The following is a 17267-nucleotide window of genomic DNA, read 5'->3' on the forward strand; positions in this document are numbered from 1 at the left end:
ATTATAAGGGTGTGAGCGGGACACCTGCTAAACTATTCAGAACCTTCATCAAATGATGCCAAATGATCAATGACAATATTTACAGAAATAACCACCACGGCGTAATGGCTTCCACGTGGCTTTTAATGATATCATTGAATCGAAACATTCTCGTGGTATTCCAATAAAGCAGAGCAAACAAGTAAATAAAAAGAAGAAGAAATCAAGGCAGAAAAGAAGGGAAGGAAGAAATAATAAGCTCGTTTGGGCGGACAATGCAGTGACAGTTATGAAAATGCTGCTGCCAAATTGCATTCTAGCGTGAGCCACGCATTGGGAGCGCACTGCAATTTCATGAAGCTTAATAAGCCATTATCTGCGGCAAACAACGTTCTCGAATAATAGCATTCGTCCTCGCACCAGAAATAGCTTTCTTCTTTGCCGTTACTGCGTGGGAAGTCCAGAGGAGGGCTTTACCAGTACTTGAGTGATACTTTATGCGATGCCATATTTGTATCGCTGACCCTTACTTTCTTTTTCTCCCGCACAATGAATTGATGCAATATATTGGCTAACAAAACTTACTAGATGCCTTAGAAGAGGCGAAAGAGGCGAACCGCCAGAAGGGAAAAAAGAAGGAAAGAAAACCATGGTCGTGCTTCTCGTGCGCGTAAGCGCTATTGGAACACTCCAATTCAACAGTCGGTTATTATAGCAAGAGAGAGATTCGTATTGGAACGAAACAACAGATGTCTGTTTATATGAACTGCCGTTACAGATTACCTGCTTTCTAGCGTTCGTGAGAGGGCGAAGCATTTATATAGTTAGAAAAAGGTGCACCTCAGAACGGAGGTGTCTCACTCGCCAAATGCGAGAGCTGGAACGTGTAGTGTTTGTCCGTCGAATAAAGCTTTTATTGAGAAGCGCTGGCCTGGCTGTTACGGTACGGAGTATTTTTTCCTTCTTAGAGCGTTAAGGCGACGAGTCGTGTACACAGAGCTGCACAGAGAAGAAACTTTGCCATTGCATGTTACGCCATACAGCCGCAAAGCTCGTTGAAGTTTGCCATGCTTTCGTGTGTGGCACTGGCCAAAATCTGCGAACTGTTGCAAATGCTTAGTATAAAATGCCCTAGAGGTATTCTGTCGGACACTCTACCCAGGCAAGAGCAATAGTGGCTATACAGGATGAGATGGCTCTGCTTACCCAGACACCAGGCGAGCCCATCAGTAGACAGAGGCGTCTCGGCGTCTGTACACCCAAAACGCTTGCTATGATCAACGCCAGCGAGAACACTGCAGTCTCTACGATCATTCCGGCTGCGAGCGCTTTAACTTGGTATGGTGGAATACTGCGCTTCGAGGCGAGACTAAAGAGAAGGCGTGCACTAAGACGATGGACTCACAAGAAATAAATATTTCCATTTCAATTAATCACGTTAGCCGGTCTTGCGTAGCACCGCAATTCTGAGCCACGTTTCAAAATCAAAATCACCGCCCCTTCCAGTCTGGGAAGATGGTGGAATGGTGAAGCTGTGCTAGTTACACCGAGTGTTATACCAAGCAAGTCAAACTTCGCAAGCAGTCTATATTGCAAATTTTTGTTTCACCGTTCTTTCGCCTCATTTTCGCTTTTGCGTGGTTCGCTTGGTGAGCATGCTTTAGGAGTGCTTTTTTTTTGCGGTTATCCCAGTGTTCTTTTTTAAAGCTTGAGGTTTCTGTCTGTGTTTTGCCGGGCTTTCTTGTTCGCGAGCAAGTTGCTCCGCCCCTTTTTTTTGCGCTGACGTTCGCGCTAGGCAGCTTCTTGCTCAGGAGTACGCACTACATCTGCTCTTCCCACAGTTGTAGCTGGAATGGAATGTGCGGAGCCACGAATCCAAAGCTTCGCATATGGGGCGCAAGGTCCACCACTGGAGATGCGGGCACTGCGATCGTTTTGACGATTGGTTGCACTGGTTTGACGATTGAAGTGGCTGCCGGCACTTCTTGCTGGCTTGATTGTGGTTTGCAGCTAAGATCTACAAGTCGCACTTTCTTTTTCTTCACAGGATTGTGAAGGAGAAAGAGGGCAGTTGTGCCAAGGACTGCTGCTTGTGTGCCCTGTGCATGGGTTTGTGCTGCCTGTGCTGCCAGGACTGAGGCTGGAAGCACTCCGTGCACACACGCGTTTAACCACTGCGCGGTTTACAGGAAATTGCGGCCCGGTCTTTAATTTTTCAATATGACGACGGCGTTCGCAAAGCAATCGTATCTTTAATGTACGGCACTTGCGAAGGGCAAGATGCTCAGAGAGCGCACTTGACGCCTGACACTTCCAAAAAGGAAAAAAAGAAAGAAAGGAAGTAATAATACACCGTGCGCTGGCTTCAAACGGAATCAACGAAAAACAGGCCCCAGATTCCGAAAGCTTTTGAGGAGCGCGTTCGTAAGAAATGAGGATAGGCAACTGTGATAGGAAAGGGAGTGACAATTATAAGGCGTTGGTAAAGAACAAAGAGTTGTTATCAAATCCGCAACCCTTGTGTATACTCCCTAACACTGTCTTTGAACTATAGAGTATAGCGCTTCTTCAATCATCTAAAAAGAAGTTTTGCGTGCTTACAGAGACCTTTGTAATCGGTTGTCCGCAAATGAAGAGGCGCTGACAAGTGCCGCTGCGTTGTCATCTGTCTTCGTCCCTCTGGAATGTAGTAAGAGATTGCCCCAGAGGGAAATGCGCTTTCTTCCTTGTGCGCTTGCCGCCCTCAATTCCTGACCCCGGAAGGCACTTAGCCAGGATTCCTGCCCGGAGGGTGTGGGGGACGGCCAGGCAACAGTCAGAGGCGTGTGGGTATGTTGCATTCCTTTATAATTTATTGCACCAGAGGCAGTGGTATAGCTAGGGGGAAGGGGGTGAGGAGGTCTGATCGGGTTCACGCCCCCCTCCCGAATTTTTCCCGGTCGCTGGCCTGCTTCCTTTTATGCCTGGCATGTCGCCTATAAACAAAGGCTCCTTCGAACGCCCGCCCCAGACAAGTACAGAATGCTACACGCCTTCAGGCAGACCAAGGGCTTGCTCAAGGTAATAGTTGTATTATTATGCACCAAGCAGGGAAACTTATCTCTGCACCCCCCCTCCCCCTAAATGCAACTTTATACCCCCCACCCCCCGCCAAAAAAAAAAAAAAAGTCCTGGCTGCGCGCTTGATCCGAGGGTCCTGTTATCAGTGCGCTGACTGAGAAAAATTGAGACCGAGTGTTAAGAATCGTTTTGGTTTGGGCCATTTCAATGCAATTCCGGGTGATTCGCTCTCGGCAATCTTGATTTTCGGCGAAATGTATAAAGCCGTGGATCCTCCGTGAAGTTACGCTGAAAGATGCAAGAAAAAGTCGCAATTAGTTCCATTTAAAGAGAATGAATCATGGCGTCTGCAAATTGAACAGTCGAAGACATGGAAACGCAAAAAGTATGAAAAAAAGATGCAAATTTAGAGATTGGAATTCATGCGGAAATGCAGAACCTCAGGGTGAATGTCCCTTCTGGTGAATACCATAGTCGAGGCATCAAACGAAAGGAGAACATGAACTGTCAAGTCCATGACCTAATCTGCGAAGTTGTATTCCATATTTTATTCCTAAAGGAGTGTTGCTACGACCGTTCAGACCTGTATGTTTTTTTGCGTTGAATAAAGGTTTCAACTAGGGTGTTTCAACTAGGGTTTCAACTAGGTTTCAACTAATGAGCCGTACGGTCCTCTCTCGCTGTGCCACCGCGTGTGGAAAGATGGTGCGAGGGCGCTACGAGCGAGCTGCATTGGGGCGGAGACACGCTTCGCGGCATATGCAACGTACTTTCTCTGGGGGCGCTGACACTGATTGCGCATGTATGGATTATACAGCACGACGTTTGCAATGCTGCTGTCATTGCGAAGTGCATCGTCTGCTAGCGAGCTCGCGTTCATTGTACGGACGGCCTGTTTTTTTGGTGTAGGAAGTTAATACACTAAATGTTTTTAGCGCCTTTATTTGCTTTGGTACGCCCATCGCATTTTGTGGGCGCTTATCAATGGTAATTTTAGCCCGATGAACTGCTGTCTTCAACACAAAGAGTAAAAACACTGGAAGTTTTCTAAAAGTAAAACGTAAGTTTACCACAGCAGCAACCGATTTGCGATCGTGAAGCTACGTAAGAAAATTTTATTAGTTGCATGTTGTTTCACGCCCGCTTCTTGTTGGTGGAATAAAAAGGGCAAGGACAATGATGGAAGAAAACAATATTATAGCGAAATAAACCAGGCTAATATTTATTAACTGCTTGGCGTTAGGAGGAGAAGCGGTTGACTAAACTTCTCGGTAAATCGGAGGGCACATAGGCATATTCACGACATATAAATGATGAACAATTATCGGATACTTTGACTGCACTCGCTGCCTTTCACGAATGAGCCCGGCGGCCTCACGTGCGGTCACTCCAGGCGAACGTGCCTCCACGTTGGCGGCGGCCCGGCCGCGGGAGTATTCGCGGTTCGTGTTGTGGCGGGGCTCTACCGCTGGTGGCTCCAGAGGGCTCATATATGAACCAAATGCCACCTGCCTCGGAGCGTGCGTACAGCTGCTTTAATTGTGTGCCACCAACAATTCTACAGAGAAGAGGCCCACTCTTGGAAGCGCGCATGCAAGCTTCAAGCGACTGACCATGGCTAGAGGCCTCATCACGGATTGAACTAGAGTGCACTAAGTACACTCTAGACGGAACCAGCCCCAAGTGGACCAATGGGCTTTCGGAAAGGAATCACGGCAATGTTTGCGCGCCAATAAATATGAACAACATGTTAGGGAAAGGACAGTACCTATGTTACATTGCATCGGGAAGACGGGGCAGTAAGGACTAATGTAATTTGCATGGCTGGTCTGGCGATCTCCTTCAACGTGTCAGCAGGGGAAATGAAGTACAAACATATGTCCCATTGAATGGTATTTGCTGTTCAGATGGTATTCTACTCCATAATTCAACATTAAAAAAAATATCGTATAGTCGATTCTGTTCGAATGTAACGCGCCAGAGCACTTCGAAGTCTCGAGGGCGAGTGCCGATGCAAGGGGCTGTTCCGAATGGTTCCGCTGGTGAAGAGTCACCGCTGCTGAGCAGGGGCGCACCAGTTCGTGCTCGAATTGGTTGATAACTTTTGCTTGACAAGTTTCTAGTCGCCAGTCAATATAAACGCCGGTTTTGGTGCATCCTGTGAATCTGCCAACTCGATCCAGGCAAGGAATTTGTTTTGACAGTTTCCTCATGTTTGCATACCATTAAAACTGAGTGGTGCATATGGTAGCACACTTATCTCCTTAAACGAGCAAAGCAGACTTGCATATATTTCTACGTGTACGTGAGGCCATGTCGTTCCTTTAATTTCTTCATTTTACCCGTTAGGACAGTGCACCGAATTACTGAAAGCAGCCTTTTATAAAATACAAGCTGCTCAGTTTAATAGACGTAAAATTGGGAACGGCATTACATGCAGCTATGAAGTACAACATAAGCGCAAGCTGTTTTTCTGGGAAACCAGACTCTCAATAATTTTATTTTGTGTACACCTCTAGAAAATACTCGAGGGACACGGCTACCTTCTTTTTCTTGAATAATCAAATTCTGGGGCTTTACGTGGCAAAATCATGATATACCATATATGGCACCCGGTTTAGTTTTGATCACCTGGGGTGCGATCGGAGATCGTTGTTCGGCGCGTTCGTTCGGTTACCGGCGCGCGCCATTGGCCTACTCCCCGCCGACGTCGGCAGCCGCGGCGCACGGCCACGTTTTCGGTGTCGTCAAAATGACGACACGTTCCTGTCAATCATCTTGCGACCGAGCACGTCATCTACTAGGTGCCGAACGCCACGGGAGTTGGGAAGTTTGGAGCGATCATACGCTCGTACGAGAGACCGGCTTCGCATGGCGCGTCTGGTGGATTGGATTGGATACAAACGGTGGTTTTGGCCACGGAATGGCACGTTCGGATCCAATCCATAGTTTAATTCGAGAAACTGGCGCTTGCGATAGAAACTTCGCTTGCACGATAGAAACTTCGAGAGCAATGGAGGCGCGAAACGCGTTTGAAGAAATGGTAGAAAGCGAATTCCGGCGTCGCTTTCGTTTCTCGAAACAAATAGTGCGTTGTTTGAGGGGCGAACTCGACCCTATCATCGGATGCCAGTGAGCCACTAGAATGTTGTTGTTGCTTCTTGAAAAGTGCGCCAGTGTTCCCGTCGTTTCTTTTTTTCCTTTTTTATCGCTGTGCGCGACACCACCTAGGGACGACGCAGAGAAACTAATAGTTATAAATTGTAGTAGTCACACGTATTACTATTTGAAAACGTGCTTAAGCTTGAGAAGCAAGAAATACATCTTTTAGATAAAGATTTCATTCATTGGAAGACGAGAAACATTTCGTTTTGTAGTATACTGTCTGCAAGCAGATGACAAAGGAGGGAAGTAAACTTCCGGGAAGTTCACCGCTTGCCGATTGGCTGCTCTCTCCGCCCCACTCTCACAAATTTTGCATATACTGCCACATTGTGACGTTGCAGCAACCGAACAGAACGCGTATCGAACAAAGATCTCCGATCGCGTCCCTGGGGTCTTTTAACGTGTAGAAGGATCGACATTTGGGCGAGTTGGTACTGGTTGAACATCTTGAAGGGGCAGCGCAAAAAGACGATGACAAAAGGCAGGAACACACAGGACAGCGCTGAACTCAAAACTAACTTTATTCGAAGGCATACATACACTTATGTACACAACCCATAGCCACGTGCTCTCCCATCTATGGCGTCATTATCAGTGCGCGGGCAAAAAAACACTCAAAACCATTTAATCTAATGCTACGCTATGAAGCGGCTTAAAAATTCAAATTCACTATCATGCATATTTATCGATGGCATGCTTACACACCGCGACCATTTTTTCCTGATATAGAAGGCCTCAATAATCTCCCTCGTAGTCTGATTTTTATGCGCGGAAAGTATTGTGGTGTTTTTATATATTGGAGTGCACCTATGTTCAGAGCAATGCCGCGCGACATGCGCGTAGGCATTACCCGTTAGTGAGCGCCTATGTTCAGACAATCTAATATTGATGCAACGACCTATTTGACCGATGTATACGTGACCGCAGGAAAATGGAAGTTCGTAAACAACTCCCATTCTACAATGCACAAACGGGGAAGTATGCTTAACAGTACAGCCTTTCCCAGCTCGAGTGGAGACAGCCTGGGCCAATTTCTGCCCCTAACAAGTTGATCAAAATTTGTGGTAAGATCGATAGGAAATTGGCCCAGGCTGTCTACACTCATGCTGGGAAAGGCTGTACTGTTAAGCATACTTTCCCGTTTGTGCAATGTCGGGACACTGGGAAGCTTAGCTGTGGGGGGCCATATCACACACTCTAACACTTGAACAAGATTTATTTTACAAAGGCTGTGTTTGATCCAACCATACTTAACTTCGCTCAGAGTTTCCATAGCGTACCAGCAATTTTCGCTAAATTTGGTCTTGGTGGCTTTTATAGTTCTGCCAGGGCAACGGGCTGAATTCTCTCCCGCTCCTTAGGCACGGTCATAACACTCTAGAGGGCTTGCATACGTATTTTATTGCTAAAGCCTCAATTGCCCATGTATCTTGAACTTCACCTACTCTTCACCCATTGTCTTGTCCTTACAGTCATCAATCAAAACGAAACTACCTCCTTTATTTCAGTGAGGGTACTAGGCGAAACTAATATATCACGCATGAAAATGCAAACAAAAAAAGTGAGGGTTCAATAATTATTCTTCATGCTCCTAAACAAGCCAGAAATGTTAACACTTAAAATGCCGCCTATTCTTTCAAAGTATAAAATATCTGAAACGCAGAGTTCTCTTGGGACATTAGGAAACCTCGCTAATAGCAGCAGCGTGATACTTTGTAACACTTGCTTAAAATGTTTTTAACGTTGTACTTGAGAAACACGCATTTACCATCGCACATGAACTTGGCGGATTGTTCTCCTTATGTTCGCAGAATTTGACCTCAGTTGTAGTTGTAACTGTGCCAGCGCAGCCGTCTAAGTTTTAGTCCCCTCGTAAAACAGACTAATAACGCTATGGACCACTTGCATACGTATTATACTGGAAAATGTTCGTTTAACCCACCCATTTGGGACATTGCCTACACATTGGCCATACCATGCCCCCAATTTTCCCCAAATATAAACAAGATGCCTTGTTTAGCTCCACGAGGACACCGGAGAAAAAAACTACGAATCTCGTGTGAAGCACGAAAACACCCGGAAAAGCGGCGGTTCAGTAGGCTAATCTGCAACGCTTGCATTTAAAGCAGGAAAGTGAAAGTTTCACCAACGAATCGCGAATAAAGTTCTCTTTAATGTCACGGAATTTCAACCGTCTCTCATGCTGTTGTTTTAGGAGTCTGGGAAGCATTTCTATTAACGGCAGTATGACACCAGGGAATGCAACATATATCGCTCTTCACTCAGGACATTGCTTCACGCGCCATGGTTGCTCAGTGGCTATGGTGTTAGGATGCTGAGCACAAGGTCGCGGGATCGAATCCCGCCCAGGGTGGCCGCATTTCGATGGGGGCGAAATGTGAAAACACCCGTGTACTTAGATTTAGGGGCACGGTAAAGAACCCTAGGTGGTCGAAATCTCCGGAGTCCCCCACCACGGCGTGGCTCGTAATCAGAAAGTGGTTTTGGCAGGTAAAACCCCATAATTTAACATTGCTTCGTACTTCGAATAAATATAAACACCGTGCCACGAATATTTTACCAAATATACCGGGGGGAAACAACTAAATGCCATGTATAACGCATAAGAATTGGGAGAAAATGACCATTCAGTAACTGTTTTCAGAGTACATACATAAGCAACCTACACAGTGCGAATTTTCGATACACGTCACCAAAAAGTGGTTCTCATTTTTCAAAATACGGAACATCTGCTGTTCTTTTTCCTCATGCCGCGAACCAAGTAATAGTGTAGCTCTTGTTTAAAAACAGCCTGAAACTAAAATCGTTAAAGCCAGAAGTGACATATGCCTTTAGAAAAAATTCAAGTCAGTGTTGTATTGGTATTGAAATTGCTCTGCACGTTCGACCAAGGTCATTTTCATTATTTATTTATTTATCTATCTATTTATTTATATAGTGCACACAGCGCCCATTCAGCCATTCCAGTGAGGGGGTACAGAAGAAAAACAAGCATAAAAATTGCAGGTTTGCATAAGTTAGTGCAAGTGAAAAACATAGATTGTTATACGCCGACACAAAAGCAGACATGCACGTTGCAGATGTCACATGTCACACGTGAAAAAGACAGTACATAAAGTGCGATGATTACAAAGATTCATAATAAAAAGGCAAAGAAAACAGCGAATAATAAGTTGCAAAAAAAAAGGAATCTGAGGATTTTCGCGATAAGTCGTGATTACAAAATGAACGCGGATATAACGCGATAACGAGGATATCCACGATAAGTCGTGGTTACAAAATGAAATTTGACAGTTATACCTGTAAGAGGTTTGATTAGATTGTTGATGGTGTTAATATACTGCGACTGCAACGCTAGGTAGGCTATATTTAGACAGAGATTAAAATAGTTCCAGCATTTGATAAACCAACGATTTCATGCCGTAAATGAGCATTTAGTGCCACCAGTCGTTGGGCGCGGCTGATTCTAATACATTTCCGGACCTCCCCCTCACCAGCAGGTTACATGTACTCTGCTGATTGTGCTTTCGAATACGGAAATCGCGCTCCCAAAAAAGTGGACATGACGCAAGTTGCGCGAGCTGACATTCGTTAAACCGCCCAGCGTCAGGCGTTCTCTGCAACGCGAGTGTGGCTAGTCACGCGCGTTGTCCGCTACAAGGCGTCCCGAGAAATCACAAAAGACAATCCTTGCTGTCCAAGCAGAGGATGCGTTGCAAAGCAAAGCATTACTTATGTGGGGCCCTATAACGTAAAACTGTTCCAATATATTTTTATTCCAATCTCCTGACGTCAAATCTGCGTAAGCGTCGACGCAAGCATCGGGCTTTGACCCGCAGTGTTGTCTGAACAGCCGAATCAAACGCTCTCCTCATTTATAGGAGGTCACTTTTCTTGGCTTTAAAAACGAATAACATTGCCTACACTGAGCGCCTTGTCTTATCTAATTGGCTGACAAGAGGCGAGGAGCACGCTCAAGTGGAGAGGGATTCGATGACGCCGAGCCAGTGCACTGAAAATCGATAACCGGATGAAGAGGGTGGTGCCGGGGTCTGCAATTGGGCCGCTTTCCCTTACTTAGGTTGCGGTGGCAGGTCGAAAATTGTGGCGGCAGGCAACAAAAGGTTTACAATGCTGCTAAAACTGACCCTCAGCAAAGAAGAGTTGGCAGAACGAGGTCGTAAACGTACCGAAAGTGCTCGAAAACGTTACACTGCACCGCGAGAAGTTTTATTGCACACAAATAAACCCATGCTCTCCGACAGGAGCGAGTAGCCAGTGCCTGAGCGATCGGCGACAGCCATCTTTTATTCCTTTCTGAACGGGCAGCCTGCGGCTATTCAGAAAAAAAAATCAGTTTTGTTTGGCATATTAATGCATCTTTTACGCGTACACGTCACTTTATAACGCGGTGAGTTTTCGCGGTTTTGTGACGTCGCGTCACAGACAGGTAAAGTCGGTGCAGCCCTAAAGCTTTTGACCAATAGCCGAGGTCCAATGGCGAAAAGGCGTCGAATCAGAAATAACTATTTTTCTTTTGTTCGGTCCAGTCATGCATAATCAGTGTGCATACGTCATGTCAGATGCGGAGTTATCGCGGTTTTCGTGACGTCGCGTGACAGACAGGCGAAGTGGAGGTGGTCCAAAAAAGTTTGTGACAAATCGCGGAGGACTGATTGCAGAATTCGAATAGAAAAGTTTGGAATAGGTTTACGTTATAGCGCCCGTGTTCACTCTACCAAAAAAGAAAATTTAGCTTTAGCGGTAGTTTTGTGGGAATTTCAAGCGTGCAGCAGAAAATGCCCGCTTTCAAAAGTGTGTGTGTGTGTGTGGGGGGGGGGGGGGGAGGGGCACGAATGGCATGCTTTATATCCCCACTTTTGAAAGTAGGGGAACAAGTGCACCCTACCCCCCCCCCCCCCCCCCCCCGGTAAATACGCCTATGAGTGAGCAACATAAGCCATTCGACACTAAACGCAGGATATTGAAATGTTTTCGCGGAGATTCATCGCACGCAACAACGCGGATAAATTATTTTTAGTCTTTTTGCCGGCTATCGCACGCGCAATAACCTTCCAAAAGTGGAAGCGCATTTATAGAATATAAAAAGCTGCCGACGATGCCCTACCTAGAAAATTTTCTTTTACGCAAGTCCACTTGAAAATTCATCCCGCTCAGCAATAAAGCACAAGGGAGAATCCATACTCCTAAAGCTTGCTTGCCAATAATTTTAATTTACGCGTTCTGTATAGCGTCGCTGCAAAAAAAAAAAAAAACTTCGCGTTAAAATATACTTGAATCGGCATTCTCAGCAGTGATGAGAGTGGCACGGAATGTGGCGAAAAGAGCGCTATATCTGCAGCGTTATTTCCAAAGAAAGAAATATTCGGATACTCTGAATAGTTTAGAAGGGCTATTCATGACTTATCGTTTCGCTGCACTATTATTGACGGTTGGTCTTGCCTGCAATTTTTGAGGTACGAGATTTTCGAGGAAGATGGTTATTTGACTTCTAGTCATATAGAAATAGAGTTATAGGCAACGCTGACAGATATCCTCTCGAAATGACAAAGCAGCGTCTGGTACGTGTGCGATGAACGTGATTTGAAAACTTTTGTCGATAAACACCCGTCTTTTTCGCTGCGTGGCATAGCTGTGGCCATGCACTTTAATTTTGTGACCTACAACGCACCCATTACGGTAAAAGCTTCTTCGAGCTATCGCATTAGTATGCCTTTGCCATGGTTATTGTTCTTACGTTTTGTACACCCTTGATTTTAGGAAGGAAAAGAAATCTAACGGTAGTATGCAGGCCAGTGCCGCGATCTCATACTCTTGTATCGCGCGTCATTCAGGGAAAAGTGTCTGACACATTTGTGTTTTTTTCTTGTGGGGTTCGCGCAGAAGGGTGGCTGGAAAGGGGGGGGGGGGAGGTGTACTGTGTTTCATAAGTATAGATAATAAACAAAACCTGGAAAGCGTTTTAGGAGGCGAGTGCGAAGCGGTTGAATCGTTGTTGGTTGAGACATCCATGTAAGTGGGTAAACCGAGCCCACGCGCCCCCTAATCCATTTCGCCCCAATCTGGACGCTGAGAAACCAAACCCTGGCGGCGAACTGGACCAGTTAGAAAAAAGAACACATAACAAGTAATTAGAGGAACGAAAGCAGACGTGTACGTGCCTCCAACCTAGCAGCGCGCAAGTAGCGCGATGTCAGTTCGAATGGAGCGTAATCTGCAGCGTAAAGCTCATAATGGGTAGGAGCGTTTTTGAGGTGCTGCCTTAGTGAAAGTGATGTGGCTTTGCGAGCCGCTCACTGAATGTATCGCACTTTCTTTTGAGAGAGGCACCTGGGATTAGGTAAGAACAAAATTTAAAGGGGCAGAAGTGATTCGGCTGCGTGGAGGCCGAGCACGTATTTTGATAAATGATGGCAATCCAAAACCAAGAAGGGGCTGACAGATGAAATATATAGCACACTGTGGTATAAAAGTTAAACAGGGATAAGGTGCCTCAGAAAGGCTGGCCAACGTTTCGATAGAAGGTCCTATCTTCGTCAAAGGTGGCCTAACCTTGGCAGGTTAGTTTTAACAGGTTAGTACAGTGACGTCACGTGCGGCTGTTGTCGGTGGCGGCTGGTTGTAAAAGGAGAGACTGCAAAAAAAATGAGCGTGGTCGCTTGCCGTCTCCATGCGTGGTTTCTAAGACGAGGGGACAAGAGCCGGAGAGTGGGAAAGCGGCAGAAAAGAAAGAAGAAAGAAAAGAAAGAAGAAGGGCGTAGGAGGATGTCGGAGAAGCGAGAGGTGGCGTGGCGTTTGTGGTTTTAGAAGAGCTGGCCAGCCGGTCAGTGCGTGAGTAACTAAGACACATGAGTTGACAGAATGACTTGAGTGGCAAATTTACGGCCGAAAGATGAGACGATGCTTACACATTTGCTTGATAAGTGATTAGGTAAAGAAAAGCCAAAGTAAATGCCGCAGCTGCCAGCATCTTATGACCCAAGCACGGTGGCCATCACCAGCTGGTTTGTCGCAATTTACGAGCCACTTCGGTTTATCTGGGCGAGTAAATCAAGATATGGGGCGGAATTCACGAAACGAATTTACGAAGAAATTTTGCCGTAAAAAATATCTTACGACAAAACGTACTCACAAAGCTAAAACTCTTCGTAAGATCAGCAAGCTTGCAATGCCCGCCGCTGCAAAGACGAACGCTGTAGTCGAAAATAGGCAGGCATGCAATGGTGGCGCAGGTGCGAACTTCAGTACTTGTGACAATAGTAAGCGTAAGTCAATTCACAAAACCTAAAAAGCCGTCGCAGCTGGCGACATAAGACGAAATTTCTACGACAGGTGTATAGCAGTCTTACGAACCTAATTATGCCTATCTGCGCCGCGAGAGCTGACGCGGGTAAGCGTAGGAGCACGCTGTAGCGGCCGATTGGCCAGAGGCCACGACTGATAGCCAAGGATGGCGCGTGCTTATAATTTTGTGGCGCGCTCTGAATTGTCATCTGAAATGCATCGAACAGTTTCAGTGCGTAATTGTATTGGACGTTCACTGCTGTGGTAAACAGTAAGATTATTGCTGTGCATCGAGCGTCTGCTGAATGTCTGATAGGCTGTGTTTCTTTATGCGCACAATAGCCGGATTTTTCATATATTCATGACACCATATGGGGTGGCAGCCAGTAGAAGTGGAGTGGCCGCCGAAGATAATCAAGTTTGCCATTTATCTATTTTGGGCGCGCCTATGTTTTATGCGAGTTAAAGCTTGCCCACGCTGATACGGCTGTGGATGATTATTTTTCCATAAGCTTTTAAGGCTATGATTTTCTATGATGATGATGATGGCTATGATAACGGTAGCAAGCTGGTGGACAGCTTGCTACCGTTATGCGTATTAGTCCAGTTTCTATTACTTTGCTGATTGTTTCAATCTAACGCTAATTTGTCACTGTAGTATCTGTGCCCACGGTTCCACTCAAGCTGCACCTTACTGAGCGAGGAAAGGTAACCATAGGACGCACGGCAATTCTGTCTATGATACAGAACGGGACGTCACTGCGATGACATATGAAAGAAGAAATGGAGAATAAAATTCGGTGATACCATTGATGTGAAAATCACGTTGAGTGTTAGAACAAGTGTTATGCTGTGCAATAAAATACAGCTCATGAAAGGGACGAATAATCTTCGCTTGAGTTCTCTTGTAGTCAATTGTGGTAAAGGAAAGCGTACGAGTACTCTTGTGTGTGGATAACTTTTGAGTGGACAGCACCTATCGGGTTGGTTTAGGCCACTCGATTCCATTGCATGAAGCAACGTGTAATAGGTCAGCAGGATTACGTAAGAAAGCGGCCTGCAATCCAATACATAGAATTGGACATGACGCCAGCCATTCATTGGTCCAAACATTGCATCGTGACTGGCGAAGGGGAAACGGCAGAGCGTTCTTTGGCCCAAACAATGAAACGTTCCTTTCCTTCGACCGCCTCCTAACCTTACATGAGGCCTCCTTACAGTGAAGGACCGATGGAGGAAGCAAGCGTACTTTGAAAGCTCCCTTCGCCCGTCTTTACGTAAGGAATGGTTGCCGCATGCCTGGGTTCGAGATGACCTCTTGGAAGCTTTACGCGGACGCCATTATTCAATAAAAAGATGTTGTATCGTCGCATAACTTTTAAATTGAAGTGCTGATATAGAGACGCGTGCACGCTTTCTTCTAGTTTTGTTTAATAAACGTAAAAAAATGTACCACATTATAGCGCAAAACTTGATGGGCTCCAGCAACGCTGGAACCCATCGAAATACCGGCAGAAACGTGCCGGCGATACGGTTCTAATAATTCCCCGCAAAGCCTCATCAGTGGGAGCAACGGTAGCAATGGGTCGCCGCCGTTCGGCAGGAAATTTCTTGTTCTGAACATTTCCTTTGTCGAGTCGTTGTTTTTTACACTCGATCATATTTAGTCGGGTAAGCGACGAAGTTGACCTGCAGTGCAGCATGCGGTTTGAAGGCATTCCGCTAAAGTTCTGAATGCCGTTTGCCGCTTTTTAATCGCGTTGCGCTAGCTAGGCATGCACGAATGCATGAGCGCATTGTGTTGTATGTTAAAGCTACAGTGAAGCTTGCAAGAACTGAAATTGTCGGTTTTGTGCGGCCCGGTAAATCTTCGCACTAGCTGCCGCGCACTTCATGTTTTTGCATCTATTTTATGCGTGGCTTCGCGTATGTTGAACTGTTGCTAGTTGCTTCATGCATAACTGTTTTTCTTTTAAGTGCGAGGTTTTCCTCCTGCCTCGTTTGTAAAGGGTATAAATCACGCTGCGTCTTATCGGAATGATACCAAGCAAGTGCTTCTTTAACAGCTTTATTTTTTCCGCCTGAGGACATCTTAGATATTGTGGTTTTTTGGGATGTGTTTAAAAAATATGTAGTTCAGGGCGAGAATTGTTGATAGTGGCAGCATATACAGTGAAAGCTCGTTAATTCGAACTTCATTAACTCGAATTTATGGATAATTCGAACTGTACGATTTGGTCCGGCCAAGCTCCACAGAAGTCTATGCATAAAAAAGTCCGTTAATTCGAACGCGAGAAGGTTCCCTCACGGATAATTCGAACTACGCTCGCCTGGCACACGGCCAGAGAAATGCGCCTACGGCCTACACACAAGGCTGTATTGCCTCCTAAACGGAGAGAACGGCGAGAGAAGGCAAAATCGGGAAAAAAATCTAACCGACGCGGGGTCAGCCAGAAGGCAGCGGCGGCTGCCGCCTCTCCGTTCTACGTAACCTCCGAGACTTCTTGCCCGTTGCGAATCTCGGAGCCTTTGCAAATCTTGTACAGCTGCTAATGTTGTGCGGAGATGGCACGGCAAGCGCCAAAACACAGCGAATGAAGTACGTCGCAGCTGCGCTTGAAATCAAGAACCAACGAATCAGGGCCTTCGCCACCTTCACATGTTCGGCGTCTTCGTCTCGGCAGTCTTCATCGGTTGTGTACCTCTGTTTTCAGCTTAGGAGGTATCGGCCGTCGCGATTCATTGTGATGGTGTTAAGCCTCGGCTAACGTTCGTTTCTGTGGACATCGGTGGTGTGGCACAGTCGGACCCAGAGCTTCGACTTGAAGATGGCGTGTGCCCGCGGCACACGCCATCACTTTCTGACACGCCAAATTTCTGACATTCCCTACTGCTTCCAAATCGCAGTGTACTGTTGCTCTCCTTCACTTTCGTTAGTTCGAACTTTCGTTAATTCGAACTGAAGCGGCTTCCCCATGCGGTTCGAATTAACGAGCTTTTACTGTAGTATTTTTGTTCCATTTTCGCTGAAAAGTTCGCGACAGGTTTTGGAAGTCATCACACCACGATGCTGTCTGATCAGCCTTACCACGCCGAGTGATTTGTTTGTTTCACAACGTAGCCCCTTTATGAAAGTGAATTTTGTACTGAACTGAATTCTTTCTTATTATGCTTACGCCGCAGAGGACCCTGCCTTATCACCAAGCTAATCTACTTTGATTGGCGCTGTTCTGTCTTTAAATATATCATGTAGCATCTCTCTTTAGTAACATTAAAAAAAGTACTGAAATGTCGGTCAGACTTTAACTTTGTACGTTTCCAAGCAGCTCCCTTGGGGAATTGAAAATTGCAAGAACTGCAGCGGGAACGGTAATTAATTGGCGTATGCAGCAGAACTGCATCGGCGGTACAGCGCTAACACGCGCTTTTATTAACCCGTGCGTTTGGTGAGTTCGTTGACTAGCGTACGCGTTTCCATTAATAAATTTGCAAAGTCTTCTTGAGGCGACTTTGACTGCATTTATTCGGCGATGTCACGTGTATTCATCGGCAGAAAGATCAAAACGGCCCGTGCAGACACCGCACCGTGCGGATTTGTTTGAGATATAAGTCTGCACTAACGACGGGTGCTTATTATTGAGGTACAGAAGCAGCATTACGGCAAGGGTAGAATTTAAAGATCGAGACATCGCATTACACAACAAAAATTGGCGGCTAGTTAACATGAGCTTCACTTC

General features: G+C 46.0%; 2 protein-coding genes across 9 annotated transcripts in view; one reads left to right on the top strand and one right to left on the bottom strand.

Moving 5' to 3' along the window:
* The window catches only part of LOC135920800 (proline-rich antigen-like), a 224553-nt gene that overhangs the window by 20652 nt on the left and 186634 nt on the right, over positions 1–17267 (top strand). Inside the window, exon 3 of one of the 8 annotated variants that reach the window (XM_065455061.1) lies at positions 2027–3052. The exons of the other annotated variants lie outside the window; for them this stretch is intronic. Within the exon in view, the coding sequence (XP_065311133.1) occupies positions 2027–2117 (91 nt within the window). The 3' untranslated portion in view covers positions 2118–3052. Of the gene's footprint in view, positions 1–2026; positions 3053–17267 lie in introns of those variants that run through there. 8 annotated transcript variants of the gene reach the window in all.
* The window catches only part of LOC135920799 (uncharacterized), a 46753-nt gene continuing 32700 nt past the window's right edge, over positions 3215–17267 (bottom strand). The window contains exon 6 of the mRNA XM_065455060.1: positions 3215–3327. The gene's annotated coding sequence lies outside the window, so the exon portion shown is untranslated. The remainder of the gene's footprint in view (positions 3328–17267) is intronic.

The sequence above is a fragment of the Dermacentor albipictus genome, chromosome 1 (assembly GCF_038994185.2).
Source record: "Dermacentor albipictus isolate Rhodes 1998 colony chromosome 1, USDA_Dalb.pri_finalv2, whole genome shotgun sequence".
In the NCBI taxonomy this organism is placed as follows: Eukaryota; Metazoa; Arthropoda; class Arachnida; order Ixodida; family Ixodidae; genus Dermacentor; species Dermacentor albipictus.